At 39.1% G+C, this 17696-nt stretch overlaps 1 protein-coding gene across 4 annotated transcripts in view; it reads right to left on the bottom strand.

Annotated features, from left to right (window-relative positions):
- Positions 1-17696, bottom strand: part of patj (PATJ, crumbs cell polarity complex component) — a 108118-nt gene that overhangs the window by 11148 nt on the left and 79274 nt on the right. For all 4 annotated transcript variants that reach the window (XM_023954072.1, XM_011473814.3, XM_020702216.2 and 1 more), the window contains 10 exons: positions 16234-16430; positions 13508-13599; positions 6251-6326; positions 5253-5324; positions 5087-5176; positions 3929-3994; positions 3507-3582; positions 3254-3360; positions 451-534; positions 188-381 (listed from right to left, as the gene is read on the bottom strand). In XM_023954072.1, coding sequence (XP_023809840.1) covers positions 188-381; positions 451-534; positions 3254-3360; positions 3507-3582; positions 3929-3994; positions 5087-5176; positions 5253-5324; positions 6251-6326; positions 13508-13599; positions 16234-16430 — 1054 coding nt within the window. The remainder of the gene's footprint in view (positions 1-187; positions 382-450; positions 535-3253; positions 3361-3506; positions 3583-3928; positions 3995-5086; positions 5177-5252; positions 5325-6250; positions 6327-13507; positions 13600-16233; positions 16431-17696) is intronic.

Below are 17696 nucleotides of genomic sequence, written 5' to 3'. Positions count from 1 at the left end.
AGCTACATTTTATTTTATTTTTTCACTATATCTAGTATAACTAAACTAAACAATGTAGCTGTCAGCTCAGATGAGCAAACAGGGTTATCTGTACTTTTAAACTTAATTCTTGTTGCATGAAAGCAAATCAGAGGAAAATGAGTAACTGAAGGTTGATCTGTTCAGCAATTGTGTTTAGCAGGTGGACCTTTTCCCAACGATGCTGAGCCCCAGCCCTCTGCCGCTCCTCTTCTGCAGCTCCACTTCAAACACATCCAGGTTCTCCTCGTCTCTGTCCTGGGCCTCATCCCGGAGTATCGTCAGCCGAACCTTTGCTGGCGTTTGACGGAGGGCGGCAATCGCCTCCTCGTGGGACGCCCCGCGGAGGTCCACACCATTCACCTGCACACAGAGGCAGCAGATGCATCGGCTGGACTTTTCCAGCAGGGGGAGCCTGCTGGGGAGGATTACCTCCAGGATCTGATCTCCAGCCCACAGGCGCCCGTCTTTGGCTGCTGCTCCTTCTTCATAAACCTCATGGATCACAATGGCATCCTGGAGGAGACACAGAACAATGCAGGTGGGAGTGTGGAACAAAAATGATAAAATACAGGTGATAAAGGACTCTGAGTTCACATTTATCAGTACAGGAGCGAAACACAGGAGTTCCAGAATGAGAGCGTCTTTCTTTTGTCATCCGTCAGATCCCTGAACAGCTGATCAGAGGATCTACATTATTTTAGCTTTGATACACAATAACAAAATTTCCTTCCATTTTTCCATTTCCACGTGTTTGTTTTGTAAATAAATCACAGTTTGCTCTTTTTTCCCACCTCCTTTGTGTAGTACTTTGGTCCCTCGCTGGTTCACTTTCGGGGTGTTTTATATGTTTTTTCTGACAATTATGAATGCAATTTTTAATGTGTGTTTGTTTACAGCGCACTGTGTTCAGTGTCCTAATTGGCTGTTGACCTTGTTAAGTAATCTCTGTGCCGCGTCTCTACAGAACGCATGCAGCTTGTTAGATTTATACTCTTGATGGAAAGTGTGTTAGGAGGAGTTTAACAGCATTAATACGTCTGTAGTTCTACAGATGTAGATTTTCCCTATCACAGGTTTTTTGTTTGGTTGTGACTACCGCTAAACACGAGAGAACACTAACATTAGAGAAATGATGTGTGGACTGTAGAAGAAGAATTTTAGTGCAAACATATTTTCCTTTTATGCACATGAAAACAGGCACTTTAGATGTACAGTGTGTTCCAAATTATTATGCAAATGATATTCTTCTATGATTTTACTCAATACAGTTAAAATGCAAACTAAAATGCATCTCACTTTAGTTGGTAAAAATGAGATGTGCAACAGTATTCAGGATATGACTAGGGAGTTTAATGAATATTTTGTAAGAATTGGGTCAAAGTTAGCCGCCAAAATAGTTGTGCAAAAAAATCGGAGATGGAAACTGTTGAACACGACATAAAGAGAAATCAAAACTCAATCTATTTGAATCCTGTAGAAGCAAAAGAAATTTGAAAAATCATCAAAGAATTTAAAAACAAAACATTTACAGTCTGTAACGGAATTAATATGATGGTGATAAAAAAGGTCAATGGAATCACATTGTCGACCCGCTAACTTACATTTGCAATTTATCCTTTCAAACAGGACATTTCCATAGAAAATGAAAATAGCTAAAGTAATTCCATTACACAAATCAGGGGATAAACATCAACTAACAAATTACAGACCAGTGTCTTTACTCAAGAAACCAATTTTCAAAAATACTTGGAAAAGTATTCTTCAAAAGGCTGGAAAATTTTGTTTAGAAACATAGACTAATGTCCGACGATCAATATAGTTTCAAAATAAAATAGATCAACATCTATGGTTATTGGATAGTTAACTGAAGAAATTATAAACGGCACAGATAATAAAGAGTTCACAGTTGGAGTGTTCATGGATGTGAATAAAGCTTTTGACACTATTGATCATAACATTTTAGTAGAAAAGTATGGAGTACGAGGACTGGCATTACATTTGTTAGACAGTCGCATTAAAAACAGCAGCAGTTTGTTCAACTGGAACATTGTAAATCATCCCTGCTAAATTTAACCTGTGGAGTACCACAAGGGTCAGTATCAGGTCCAAAACTGCTCATCCTATATCTAAATGACATACACATGGTGTCAAATACAATCAAATTCCTTTTATATGTTGACGACACAAGTATAGTATGTACAGGGGAGAACCTAAGGGAAGTAGTAAAAATAGTAAATACAGAATTAGGGAAACTAAAATAATGGTTCAACAAAAATAAACTCTCACTAAATGTTAACAAAACAAAAAGCGTTTTTCAGGGGGGCCAAAGAGTAGGTTTACGTATAACTGCAAGCCTCAAGTCTAGAGGATCCTACACCTCAGTGTTGGTGGGAACCCAGAGACCCCAGCAGCTTCATATATGTGTTTGCTGCTCTGTCATGGTATTTTAGCAGCTGCTCTCTTAATACTATGTGTTTGTCCAGCAGAGACCTTCCTTATTCTAACTTTATCAGCTGGAATCCATGTGTGTCTGAATCAGCCACAAATCTCTTAATAGTACAATGATTAATCTAAAGTTTATTTGAAATATCCAAGCTTTTCATACCTTGTCCAAGGCATTTAACTATTTCAGGCTTTTCAGCAGCAGCGAGATTCTTTTTCTTTCCCATATTGCTTGCAAACGTCGGTCTGCCCAGCAATGTGGAACGTCCTTCTTTAATAGTTTATTTTTTTTAAGTCTATTTTACTTGCCGTTTCCAGTATTTTAGATACTTTTGCGCATGTCAAAATGATTTATTCCAATCAAAAGGGTGGCGTACGCAAACGTTTGTTTTAATCGGATGATGTTTTTCTGGGACCATGTTTCCAGTTCCAATCTGATCTTTGATCGATCAAAGACCTTTTGCACATGTAACCGCAGCTATGGATGAGACAGTATTATCCACAAGTTTCTGAAAAATAAAGAATTTGATCTTTTTGGCACTTAAGTTCAATTTGCAGAATTATTTGATATGCATTGTAGTCTGCAACATCATCTACTTGCAGAGAACATCCTACTCATCTGCAGACTGCAGTGGCGCTGTAACCACCAAAGAATTTTCCTCAATGTCTGAGACTGATCCACATTCTCAATCAAGTAATAGATGATTACATGAGTGTGTGATATTAGTTTTCTGCATCTGCTCCCCGAGGATGTGTTCCTTCCGCCAAGGATCTCTCCCTTTGAAATTACCAGCTGTGTGTCTCTGCCTCCTACGATGCTCAGTCCTAATCCCGATCGGCCTTTACAGATCTCCAGAGCTGTTTCCTGACCAGGAACCACAGCGCAGCAGGACGGATCTAATGTAGGAGGACGAAGAAGTAGAGAAGGTCAATCTGTTTGTGCACACCTTTGTATAGTTCTGAGCCCTGAATCATTGTGAAGAACTTTATTTATATGCTTAAATTGTGGCTGCCGTTGGAAAATGTAGCCAGCATTGTGTTACCGGGGAGAAAGGTTTGCAGGTTGGGGCTGATCAGAGGAGGAGATGAGACTTTGGAGCTGCTGTTGGACTTGAAGGACTGGGGACACAGATCAGATCAAAGGAATCAATACGCCTAGTGATGCAGCAGAAGATCAGAGAGAACAGATGAAGGACAGAAGATTCTGTGAACATTTTGTCCCACAGTGAACCAGATTAAAGCACTAACAGTGGTAACAGTTAAACAGAATAATCGATCGAGTCGTCAATAAGACTTGGATCAATATGAGACACTGTGTGATCTAAAATCATCAGCTTCAGGATTTAAGAACCACAAAACTCCTAAAGACCAATGACTGTGTTTTCTTTTATTTATTTTCCCTACTAATTAAACTGAACTGACATAACATCTTGACTGAGTCCACATCCAGGGACTGTAGCGTTACCTGAAGCACCGTTGGGGCCCTTGGAGCCTGCTGCTGACTTTCTGGAGCTTCTGCAGCTTTCAGCCTCTGCAGGAGCGAACACAGAGCAGAGTGGGTCAAGGAGAAGCCACCGTGCCCTCATTTAGACGGCTGAAGCAGGTTTCTGGGGTATCCTCTTCATCCCCACCAGCTGAAAAGGGGGTGCTTCATCTGTGAGGTCTTCATCACAGATTCCCTGCGGCACACTGGAGTGAGCAAACATTTCTGACTTCACATGACCAGAAAACCCAAATCCGTTCTCAGATGTTGATCAGGACTGATCACAGTAGCATCTCAAAAATGCTTCCTCCGAAGATATGGATGGGCACACTGCACCGATTTGTCTTTTTCAAACTAAAAAATATCACGGTAAAAACATTTTTCATTGATGTGAAGATCCAGCTTTGGCTCATACAGTTATTGTGCTTTAAGCTTTCTCCTCTTTAAAAAAAAACTGAGACTTATTCTCAATTTCTATTTAATGCACCAGCACTTTTTCTCTTATGTCTTCTTCCTGGGAGATTTGTTTTCTTTTAGTGATGTTCTTTTCCAGTCAGAGATGGAAGCAAATCTGTGTCTGTCTCAGTTCTGGTTCAATGATTTGATGATGGGCTGACAAGTGTCCAGTGTTACTTCAGGCAGCCGCCTTCAGCTTTGTCTTCGTTTTAAAAACAAAATCCTATCCATTCCATCGCTGATACCAGAAATTAGGAGACTGTAAGTAATCCTCATTCAGGCACAATGTCAGCTTTTATGTGGATTTATTTCATCTCCATGAGGAAAAAAGATCTATGGTGGTGGTAGTGAAGCAGAGTCTGAGCGATATCATGATGATATGGGGTACTTCCTGAACTGCAGGACGTAAAGTATGTTGTAGTCATTTTTTTTTATCTTAGGTTCGGTGCGGTTTCTTCTGGTGAACAGAGAGCTAAAAGGGCTAAAATCTAATTTGTTTGAAAGCTCTGATTGAGGACTGAAAGTAGAAGATCATAAACTGGAATGTCTCTGAACGGTGGTTGGGCTCTGGACTCAAAAGAGGAAACACGATCGAAACATGATCGAAACACAGTATGGAGCTGATGCAGGTCGTTCCTTCCCGTGTGTTTGGAAAGCAGCCAAAGAACAGTTTTTTTTACCAACCTTTGTGGAGGTACTGGTCTCTGTCGGACTCTGGGGGGCGCTGCTGCGACTCCTTTCGCATTGTTCAGCTTCGTCACTCGTCCTCTCGTCCTGTTGGTAGAACATCAGTCTACTGAAAAGTCAGGACTTCCTCCTAATTCAGGTTTAAGTATGTGTTCTTACTAACAGGAGTGTCTGACAAGGGGTGGAGCCTCAGACTTCCAGGTGGGCGGGGACCATCTAAGGGGGCGGAGGCACTCTGGCACATAGGATAAAACTTGAATTTAGTAAGCTCTCACATAGTCACAGATCAGCCACTAAACGGTCAGACATTATAATGTGCATGTGTGTGCCTTAAAGCTCAATAGTCATAAAATTTAGCATGTAAGTCACCCGGGGCATGTTAGAGAGGCGCTCAGAGCACCGCCCATTCAGGCCAGTATACTCAAGAATCCAAACTGCAATTTTAGTTGGAAAATCAAGCTGATTTTCTCTGGATCCTTGCTTTTTCGTACTGCTTGTTCATATTTGAGTAAATCTATGTGGATTCTGCATCTTTATTGATCAATGTAAAGGGTGTCACTGTATTAAACAGGAAATTGTTCTTGGACCATGTCAAGACCTTATGCCTTAGCCACATGAACACACGCGGTGGGTTGTTGGGTTGTCTGGGACCATAAAGAGCCATAGACAGGAGGGGGTTTAGGTGAGTGCAGGTGTATCTTGCAGTTCCCTCAAGGACCGTGCAGCCACCATAAGGGATGTCGTGAAAAGGGAACGTACCATTGGCGTGCATGTGGTTAGTGTATCGTGAAGTATTTGTTGGGATAATGTAAGTTACACGCACTTATGACTTATGACGAGTGATGCTGTCGTACAGTGCCCTTATGCCGCACTCCAGTTGTTTGTGAGGTGCGGGAACTGGCTCCTTATCAACCGGGGTTTGCACGTGACCCGTACATGTCACTAGGATACCCACACAAAATGTACTCTGATTGTCTAACTTCCTCATTTCTAACAGCCAGACTGAGCAAAGAAACACCCACTTATCACATGAACAGCACTAATGGACCCCTTGCGCAGTGCACAGGGTTTGGGGGGGGGACACCTGCGTGTCCCCTACAGAATTGACCATTTTTCGCCCACAAGGGCAGTTGTGACTGAGGCTTAACTGTGTGTGGTTACCTCAGTGGGGATGAGTGGGGGAGGTGGTGGAGTCGGAAAGGGGGCTACAGCCATCTGGTTAATAGCGTCTTCATTCCTACAAAGACACACACTTACATGTGATGTTTTACAGTCGCTTTTACCTTAAAAGACACGTACGAAGCCGAGTCAGAGTGGCAGTTTTCTTTTTTGAGCATGCAAAGTTATGAAAGAAATATAGTCACAAATACTCCCTACTTAACTGTTAATCAGCAACCCTGAAATGTTGTTTCTCTATCAGTCCCAGTGTTGGTTTGTAACAGAAGATACGTACCCACATAAGTCAACCTTCAGTGATTGTGAGGTTTGATCACTCATTGAACCAATAACCAGGTGCTCAGTGCTAATCTTCTGGTTATCACGTAAGTTCCTGTTTCTCCACACCATGATTATCCTGCCAAACATTTTCCATGTTTTGCTGTTTATCCCTTTTTGAGCTGTTAGCTGTTCTACCTGGAGAACCGAAAGCAGCATTTTCAGGCAGATCAGGCTCTGCTTGTGTGGTGGCAGCACACACAGTTAAACAAGTTTAGAAGGCAGTAACTCTTCTCACACGTTCCACATCCTCTTTAAAGACCCACTCCAATAAGTGTTGTGTTAATGGTGTTTTTAACATGTTCTTGTAGCATTCTTCCCATTATAGAGGAGACATATAAAAGAATTTAAATGTCTATTTTTCTGATATATTTTGAATCATATTTATTGATTTGTAATGAAATTAATCTGCACACAGATAACTGTTCTGCATGTGCAATGTTGATTTCAAACATAGAGTTTTGTCTATTTTCCATAATTATTAAGTACTTCATCTTTGTCATGTGATTTAAGGATACTCAAGTATTCTTAATAACCTGAAACTGTGTTGGTAAGGCATAGATATCCGATAAAATATGAACCGGATAATGAGAAATCAAGTAATGAAAATGGTTACTGTAGAACAGGGGTGGGATTATATAAAATCGCTTCCTTCCACTCCCTTTCAAGCAGTCTTTAATTTAATGTATAATTAGTTTGATACATCTCTGTATAAATATATAACCGCTGTATTGTCTTGTGCATTGCTATTGCTTTGATTGCTTGAAATAAACCAATTCAAATCAAAATTCACATAAAAAATTCTATTGTAAATTCCAAAATATATTTCTTTATTCAAATTGTGATGAACCAGGAGCATATAAACAATGCCATTTGAAAAGGTTTTATTTTGTGACGCAGCAATTAAAATGGATGGGCCACAAGCTCCCTGTTGTGCTGCATTCTGATGCATACTTAGATGATAGATCCATGTATGTCTCTTTGCCTCGTCTGAGTTGGAATCTGGCTAAAGACTGTACAGCTGGATAGCTGCGATCCTCCTCACCATTTTTGTTGCACCACTAATGTTAGGTTGGGGTTGTGAGGGGCTGTGATAAAAGCGGGAGAAACAAAGGGATGATGGGAAATAAGCGCAGGCGTACTTCCAACAGTCTCGCACACAACTCAGAGGCAGATTTCTGAATTCTTGCCGCTCTACAGAAACTATGTGCTAGAAAATGACATTGGTTTTTAGATTTTGGCTAAAAACAGGATAATCTTAATGAAAAGACCGCTGGGAAGACTTTGAAAAAAGATCAAACACTGACTCAATTACATTCAGACATTTGCTGCCAGTTTTGGAATGTTATTTTAAAATGCTACAGTTACAGGTTACAGTTATAGTTACTACTTAATCAAAAAAGCAACTGGTGAACTGATGGCTCTTTAATATTAGTAACTTTGAAAAAAGTTATTATTTGCATTACTTTAAAAAGGTTGTTGTTTGTCAAAATGTGGATTATTTTAATTAATTTTTGGTGAAATCAGATTAGTAAAATATATACTTGTATGTAACCATATATATTTATTCCATATCGACAGAAGGTTTATCTGTACTTTCAACTATTTTCTTTAACAGTTAAAGATTAAAAATGGTCTTGAAGTCTATTACCAGGGATGTCCCGATCAGATTTTGAGTACCTGATACAAAGTATCAAAATACTTTTGTAACACATTTTCAGCTTAATATCTGTTTCATTCATTTGGTTTCAGGATGCCAGTCCTGTCTATGAAAGGTACTGTATATAAAGTATATAAAATGTGTTTGAGGAGTTTTTCAGTCTTGAAACATTTGTAAATACTGTAGAAAAAAAGTAATTTGCAGATTTCCCTCTAACAGGTTATCTTTAGAATGCAACTGCTGTGACATAAAGAGCAACCACTGTAGTCAGATTTAGAATTGTAATGGAAAACAGTAAAAAATACATAAAGGAGCAGCTGTTCTGTACTTTGTATTTATCCCTCTTGTCTGGCTGTCATGTCTTCATCTCGATATGGCAACAACAGATCTTTAAGATTGAATTTTAAAACTTGTCCCTAATCTATTTCTACAGTCAGTGAACTCCTATCTGTTATTACATTAATAAGTTTACATTATATTTTCATAGATCAGGTTCATCAATCTTGATACTGATTATAGTACTTACAAATATTAGGCAAGGTTCCCAAGTTTCTTAAGGTTTTGTTAATTTTACTTTAAGTTACCAAACGTATCAGCCGTACATTATGTCTAAAAGTGAATGTCTGACATGGGTTTCAAAACCTCATACATCTATTGAGTTATATGTGTGTGTTTGGGAATAGAACTTGTTCATTCATTGATGGTCTGCTCCGTCAGACTGACCCTGCTGAGCATAGCTGGTATTTCTGCTTTGGGAAGCAGACAGAGAGCGGTGCGGCAGTCCGGCCGACCCTCCCAGTGACACTGTTTCCATGGAAATGCGCTCCGAGGCGCCTCAAGCATCAACATCCATTTACTCATTGCTGCGGCGACCTTTACTCCGAAATAAATCATTCAGCGGTGGCCGGTGGACATGACTTTAACGAGATTCTGTCACCTGGATGAACGCGGCGAGAGCGCCGGTGTCCTCCTCCAGCGACTTAATCTGAACCGCCAGGAGGAGTGGAGAGAAAACCACAACCGCAAAGAGGAGGACATCCATTTCTAAAAAGCATAAAGCAGCCGAGGTAAAGACAAACGCATTGTAATTATTCTGAATCCCTTACTGAACATCTCCAGGAGGAAAAAGAAGATGCTTAAAGGTTCACTTATGTCTGTCTATTTTTAAATGTATACGTGTTTCTGTCAGGCAATGACGGAAACCTGAACCAGATATGTTTTTCAAACTATCTAGACATAGATGTGGTGTCTCATGATGGTTGTAACACGGGCCCAGAGCAGCTGAATTCTTAATTAGATGAGCTTTCAGGTTTTAATAACATCATTGGAAGAAATGCTTCAAAATTAAAGCATATTGCAATACTTTAATTGATCAAAACAAACAAACCAGATTATCAGTGAACTTCTCTGCTTCTCATCCTGTGTCAGTGGTCTGTGGGAGGGGCAGAGTCACCAGCTGCAACTTTAGCTGATTGGAAGTAACCCCTGCTTCGCATCAGGTTTGTGCAGAATTTCTAGACGCCTCTATAAACAAAGTCATAGAGAAACCCTGCCTTGGATTAACACTGACATTTTGAAATTGATGAAGGAGAGAGATTCTGCATTAAAAATAAGGTAACACTTTCTTTTACAGTACAGTACTTACAGTGTACTAAAGTGGTATTTACATGGTACTTATTGTGTAACTACAAGCTCAAATGAACATTAAAGCACAACGACTTTGATAAACTACAAAATAAATTTTAATTATTTAATCATTTCTGTATTGAGTTTGAAAAATCTCTGTGAATTCTTTATAGTTTTGACTGCAATGCTTGAAATCCATCAATTATCCTCATTTATAAACATGAGAGATTATTCACAACTTCACTTTTTTAAAATATTGATCCAAACATGAAGTTGGTTAAATAAATATTACTAAATATTGCTAAATATTTACTTTTAATACTGAATACAGCCCGACTGAGGGTTTTTGTTGAGTAGGTCGGGGAGAGCAAATGTGCAAATTCCGAGCGCACTTGAATGCAGCATGACTACCCCCAAGGTGAAGGAGTGCATTAATCCGGAGAGCCTCAGCCGCACAACGATTTGAATTTCTCTTCATTTGGCAGGTATCCCAGTGTTTTAAATATATATCTATAATGTTCCCAAAGAGTCTGTCAAAAATGTACACGCACAGTGAGTGACTTGATTCCTTTACCTTAGTATGATTACTGTTTTCACAATCTTTGATGAATGATTTCGGCATGACCGGTCACTAAGCTTTTTATTAAACCCTGCATGTTAATTGAATTATTTTTTTAAATATTGGAAGAATGATATATCAAGATTTAAACTGATCAAACGTTATAAAGAAGCTAACCTCGTGAATTCAAGCAGCTCTCTCTGTGTTTGAAACGTGACATAAGAGCATAACTGCAATCATTTCAGTAATTTCAAAATGTATAACTTTTCATAGTTTGTAATGAAAATCTACAAACATTGTTGTTACTTACCAGGAGAGAGGCCACTGTGAAACAAGCACGTAGCCTAAATGATAAGGTCTTTTGTCACTGCACGTTTGAGCAGTGACAACTGCACAAACGTGCAGTGACAACAGACCTTATACAACCTTATACAACAGCTATACAACAGCTTTCTGGGAAAATTAAAGAAAGGGTTTTTTTGTTTTTTTAAATAATGATGACGTACTACCGTCTTTTTACCGCCTATGATGAAGACATCCCAGACGAATCCGTGAAGCCACAAATGAAGCCAAAGTAAGCTAAATCCACCAAGTGGACATGTTATTTACATGAATGAAGAGTTTAACTGGCTTTCCCCTGTTTTCTTTTCTTTCTCTTTTTTTATTTATTTTTTCAAATATGATGGAGACAACAATACCACCCAACAGTAAAGGTAACTGTTTATAAGTTACCTTTACTGTTAAACATATTTTTGTGAGTAACTGTGTTGAAATTGCTTCTATATTTCTTTTTACATTACCATGTGTTTTATACTAATGCAATCGTAGATGCAAATAATATTTATAAACAAGAAATACATACAGCAATTGCATAATATTAAAACATTACTTTTGTAATTCTTTGTCTAAATTAGATTTTTTTTAATGTCAATTTTGATTTTTTAAATTTTTTGTTGGTTTTGTTTAATGTAACTAAAATATACTTTGTACCTCAAAATTAAAAAATGCAAAATTACTCCATTTAATTTTTCAGAAAGTGCTTTTCTTGGATTGAATCACAGCTTATGGACAGAACGCAGGGGGTGCCAATAGGTAATGCTCAATCATCTTTTCTATTCTGTGGAGTGGGAGTTCCCCAAGGATCGATCTTGGGGCCTCTTCTTTTCATCCTTTATGTGAACAACATTCCAAATGTTAAAATACAGTTCTATGCAGATGATACAGTTCCTTATATCTGTAAATAGCAATACGCGTGTTGAATACGTACATCATCAGGTTTTGTAAAAAGGGGTGGGAGCAGACAAGATTTCTCTTTAACTCACTTCTTTTCAAGCACACTGTATTGTTTTGTGTCTTTTAAACCACTGTGTGTTGACTTTATCATTTGTTTTGTGTTTGAAATAAACTAAACTGAAAACTAAACTGAAATAAAAGAGTTTAAGTATAAATACAGAAAAATGATTATTGATAAATATGTACATATACAAAACAAAACATTGCACACAGATAACTGATCTGTGTTTTTCATTTAAGTGTTTTTGGAAATGAGAATTACATATACATATTACATATGTAGCTGTAGTAGAACGTATTCCTAGCTAGGGGACTGAACTTTGATAGTGGGTGTACTAGGTTGAGGAAGACTAATGACATAGGATATGGGGGTAAGAAATTTTGAAGATTTTTCTTCTTCTGCCTCCCTTTCAGATTTTTGTTGTTTATATACCTTTGTCTTATTTTGCTGCTCTACATATGTTTTCATATGTCTATTATAAATATTTTTGAATTTGAACTTATGTTCACGCAGAAACAAAAGTTGAAGCTCCTGCAATCCTTACTAGAACCATGGTGCCAGCATCTGACTGGCTCAAAAACGAATGCTTTTGTCTTAAAACAGTCTGCATGTTTTTCATTCAACATGCATTAGGCTGTAACCAGCCAGCTGCCGTGGTCAATGGAAAGCAATTTAAAGTGGTAGTAAATTTTAAACATCTTGGTGTTCTCTATGTTTCAAATTAAACTTTTAGAGAGCGTGTAAAAAAAAGTTTCTGGAATTGTTTAACTTAATTTATCAAATAAAATATCTTATCTAACCATTGAGCTTTAACCAGAGCTTTATCTAGAGCGGACTGCAAGGTACAAAAATGAAGGACCAAGTTCAGGGAAATTGTGGTCTCTATCAGAGGCACAACATTTTGTACTACACTGACAAGTTCACATCCCAAACTGTGAAAACAATGCAAGAGTTCTAGGTCCAGTTCTAAAAATTGGTTAAAAATAAATCAATAATGTAGTCATTCTTAAAATAATCCTATAGGTGCATGAAACTTCAGAGAATGCTTGAGTTTTGTTTGTTTATCTTTTCTTTTACTGTAAAAGTCTGTCTGTGTGGATATCTCTACTTTGTACTATTGTATATCGTATGTCTTAATTTTGTCTGTAATGTTTATACCATTTAGTGCGTTCAGCGTTTGGATGCATCTTCTTTTCCTGCCTTAGGACTACAGATGTAAATTAGCTCTTCTGGCATATTTATGTTGTAGCCTGCTAAAACATTGATTAATATGCATTGTTCGAACTTACATGAATTAAATTAAAAACAGGACAGCCGTTTAATTCAGGAAGATGATTAGCAGCAAATTTGCTCTGGGTTTTAGTCTTTTCTGATAAATGAAACAATGGCTTATCCTTGATTGAAAATTGCTGAATTACATTTTAAAGTCCCACTCCTAATATCTTTTGATCTTTTGTAAAAAAAAAAAAAACAAAGAAAGAAAGAAAAAAGAAACACTTAAAAATGCTATTTTAAGCCCACTTTTGTTAATATATGTCATCATTCAGAAAAATGCCTCAAGAACACGTTAAATATGTCAAAAACACATTTTTCATTGGAGTGAGTTTAGAAGCTAAATTAGGGAAAATGTTAACACAAGCTTCAAAAGAAATTTAATGGGTTTTTTTTTGGGGGGGGGGGGGGGGGGGAGTAATTGTTTCCGATAGTTTCAGGTCTGAAGAATTAAAACAGGCAGAAAAACAGTTTCAGAAGACACACGCTTCCCAGCATGCCTTGCAGTCCTACCTGAGAAGAATGAGTTTCACTTTTGAGGAGGCGCTCTTGATGATAGCCGAGGCGTTCAGGTGACTCCGCCCATAAAGAATGTGGTCATTGATCTGATAGAGACAGACAGAAGGAGGACACTACTGAGGTGCAGGAACCACTGAAAACCAGCAACTATCCGATTTAGTGGCAGTGGCGGCAGTAGCTGATGGGAACTAGATTGCTGCTCTAATCTACATTTGCAAGGGTCAGTCTGGGATAACCAGGATGTTTTGTTGAAGTTGGTCTTTTTAATTTGAATGTGAGGCCAAAAAACCTGTAGTTTAGTGGCTTTTAGTTGAAGCATTACTCATCTTTTAAAAGGCTGCAGCAGCTCCCGCTAAAAGGCTTTGACAGGCTGCAGGACAGGTGTGGTTAATCCATGCTACCTTCAGGTTTGCTGAAGAAAGTGCTGCATAATCCCCACTTCCACAGACACACCTGATCTGGACATTTAACTGTTTTTAAAGGATCCAACTCTGTTACCAGTCTCTTAGTCATAAAGGAGTAAACCTGATGTAGAGCCAGAAAGACCAGAAACATAAAGGAGGAGATCTGATGTTCACTGCAGGTCAGTTCCATCAAAACTATGATAGAAAACCACATTAACGCTCAAACTGTGACAAAGATCAAAACATGGATCCAAACATTACTTTTACAATGTTATGATATTGTAAATACTATTTTTTACTACATTCTGTACTTTTCTACTTTCTGTACATTCTTTTATTTTCACAAGTACAGTGTTCCCCAGCTTTCCGTGTTTCAATATTTGCGATTTTGCGTATTCGCAGTTTTTTTCCAGTCCTGAGAAGGAGAGCAGAGATGAGCAGGCCGGTCCGTCGGCTTACTTGCCGGCTGCTAAATAATATTTAACAGCGAGCAACGGCTGGTCCCACTGGTTCCTGAATCGCTGCCAACCGAAGTTTGTTCCCCCAACACGGAGAAATGGCATTAACTGACCAAGAAGCGGCCTGAAAATACCCTGATATGCTGAGGAAGATAATTGTGGAGAACAATTATCATCAGAATGACTAAATGATGGTTGAAACCGGCCTCTTCTAGAAGAAAATGCCCTCTCGCACTTAACTGATGAAGGAGGGAGCACAGGCTCCTGGTTTTAAGGAACAGAGGGACAAAGTGACACTCCTAATGTGTGTTATGGTACAGTCTATTGCTCTGAATAAAAAAAACTCTTCATGTTGGGCAATATGCCAATGTTCTTTAATACATGTTTTACAAAGCATCAGAAATGTTTCAGATGGGTTTTTGATGAGTAAAGATCAGTGAGGCACATTCTCCATTTTCGCCAGTGTCTCTGGTCCCTAACCTCCGCCAATACTGTAATGTGTTCTCAATCTGATTAGCTTTTGACCTCGTCAGTCAATCCCGTCCAGAATGTGTTCAGTTTGTCAAATCAACATAAAACTCTGATCGTATTCAGATCTTTGTTTTTTTATTCCATAATCCTGGACTTTATTTTTATGAATGCTTGAACTTAGAGTTTAAACAAGAGAAAAGCAGGCAAATGTTCATGTCTGTCTGAGAGCAGGGTAGAAAGTGTGTAGTGAGGGTTTTACAGTCTTAAACATCTGTATAACTACTGGCGGAATTCATATATTAGGGGTTGATCTTTAGAATGTTACTCCCGCAATAAACAAAGGGAACACTGCGCTTCTATTTCAATCTTTTAGACTTTATTTATATCCAACGATAATTCCTGGTACAGAGTTTACCAGAGATGGAAATGAACCACTTTCTGCGTCTGGACTTGTCTTTTAATTCGTTATGAGTATTCTTTTTCTTTTCCTTTCTGCTTTTCCCTTCAGTGGTCGTTACATTACTCTGTACTGTTGACCATAGATGCTTCAAATCCTCCACCTTTATCTATCTATCCATTTGGGTCCCTCTCATTCACACACATCTACTAGGTTTTTCTGCTGACAACCTTAATTCCTTGTCTTTCCAGGGCGAACCTCCACCTCTCTAGCTTCTCCTCCACCTCCTCTGGCTACAAATCACAATATCGTCTTCAAACATCATAGTCCATGGTGATTCCTGTCTATCCTCATCCGTCAGCTTGTCTTTCACCATTGCAAACAGGAAGGTGCTAAGAGCTGATCCCTAATGTAATCTCACCTCCACCTTGCACTCACCCCTACAGTACACCTCACCACTGTCTTACAGCCTTCATCCATGCCCTGCAGTGCTATGACATATGTCTCTGTCACTCCAGACCTCCTAATACAATACCTCAGATCTTCTCTGGGGACCCTGTCATAAGCTTTTTCCAGATCTACAATCAGTAATTTCATCAAAGTTCTGCATTTCTTGAGTGGTTACATAAAAGAAAACAACGGATTTTTATAGTTTGTTTGCCCTCCTACAGCCGTTGATTGACATTTGATGGGGAACAAACACGTCCCAAATTCTTAGAAAAATTCCCAATGAGTCAGACTTTTGTGCAGGAACCATTCTAAAACTCCTTGAGGTGTTCATGGTGACAACAGAAGCTGTACTTTGATTCCACTTTATGGAGAACATTTCAGATCACATAAATAAATTATATCACATATCAGAAAAATATCAGAAATTGGTCAACAACAAATGTAAAAAATGTGGTCGTAGATTGGATCCCCGAGGTACTCGCTCTGTAGGTGATGTCCAACTTTTATAAACTATTATTGATGAAACATGAAGCCTCTCACCTCCAGCAGCTCGTCTCCGACCTGAATGCGTCCGTCGCGGGCTGCCGGCCCCCCAGAATGAAGCCCCACCACAAATATGCTGAGACAGGAGCGATCCCGGTTTCCTGCCAGGCTGAGACCCAAACCATGCCGATCCTTGTCCAGCTCCACGCAAAGCAGCTCCCCATGCAGGTCTCCATAGCGCTCACACCAACGCTCTGCAGCAGAAACAACAGGAGGAGGATGAGGAGGCAGGTCTTCACTAAAAGGCGACCGCAGCCAGGTTCCTGACTCCTGTGCCTGTGGGGGCTTGACAGAGATGCTGCAGTATTGACTATAAGATTGACAGATGGGTGTGACTCAACCTTAGCTTGACTCCGCCCTTAGCGATGCCCCATTCACAGCTTTGCATCTACTGATTTTAGTGAGGTGTAGGTTTCAAACCACTGACTTATAGATGATGTTCTCCAAACAATGATGATCCGACAGACTGGAACATCTTCTAAATGGACATGTTTCTGCTTCTTTACAACCTGCAAGCATTGATTGTATAAGAGAATTGGACAGAGTGAGAATGGTTTACTTCCTTCTCCAACCAAATTAAGTCAATTCAATCAACACCGCCATGTTGGAGCCAGACGACCTCAGTAAGCAATGATTGGGTCAGAGTCGATCTGAATCAGTATTTCTATTCCAGCCACTCTCACCAATCAGAAGTGAGATTGTTGGAAAACTTCACCCCTTCCACTAAAAACCTGGCTTGGGAGAATCCGTCGATCAAATATTTCGTACTTTTGAGGCGCGAGACCATGGTGGTGAAGTGATAGGGCGGTCAACCTCTGATCGGAAGATTGCAGGTTTGATTCCCACCTTGCACACCCATGTGACGAAGTGTCCTTGGGCAAGACACTGAATCGCACTTTGCCTCTGGTGGAAGGATGGCGCCAGTGTTCGGCAGTGAAGCCACCACCAATGTGTGAATGTGTGTGTGAATGGGTGAATGGGGCTGTGACTGTAAAGCACTTTGGGTCTTTGAGGAAAGTAGAAAAGTGTTATACATGTACATTTACCATTTATTGAAGGATCCAATTGGTCAGTTTATAACTTGAAAACTTTCCACACAAAAAAAAGGATTACCAAGAACATGTTAAAAAAAAAGTATCAGAACAAGAATGGCAATTCTAATAAACAGATTGACTAAGTAACAGCTCTTTTTTTCTATAGAAGTCTATGGGATTTTGGCTTTTTAGAGCCACTGGGTACTTTCTGTGTAAAACACGAAGGGGGAGGAGTCTCTCAGTCCAGTTTTTGTATGAAGTCAATGGCTGGAAGCAAGCAGAAATGTCTTAACTCAGGTCTCTTTTGTAAAGAAAGATCTGAAAATCTTCATTTATCTGTGCGCTTTCTGGATAAATTAGGATGTAAAAACAAAAAAACGGTAGAAAAGAGCAGAAAATAGTCATTACAGGTGAACATTTAAAGAC

The sequence above is a fragment of the Oryzias latipes genome, chromosome 4 (genome assembly GCF_002234675.1).
Source record: "Oryzias latipes chromosome 4, ASM223467v1".
Taxonomy (NCBI): Eukaryota; Metazoa; Chordata; class Actinopteri; order Beloniformes; family Adrianichthyidae; genus Oryzias; species Oryzias latipes.
Note: the sequence above shows the minus strand (reverse complement) of the source record. Positions and strands in the feature narration are given on the sequence as shown.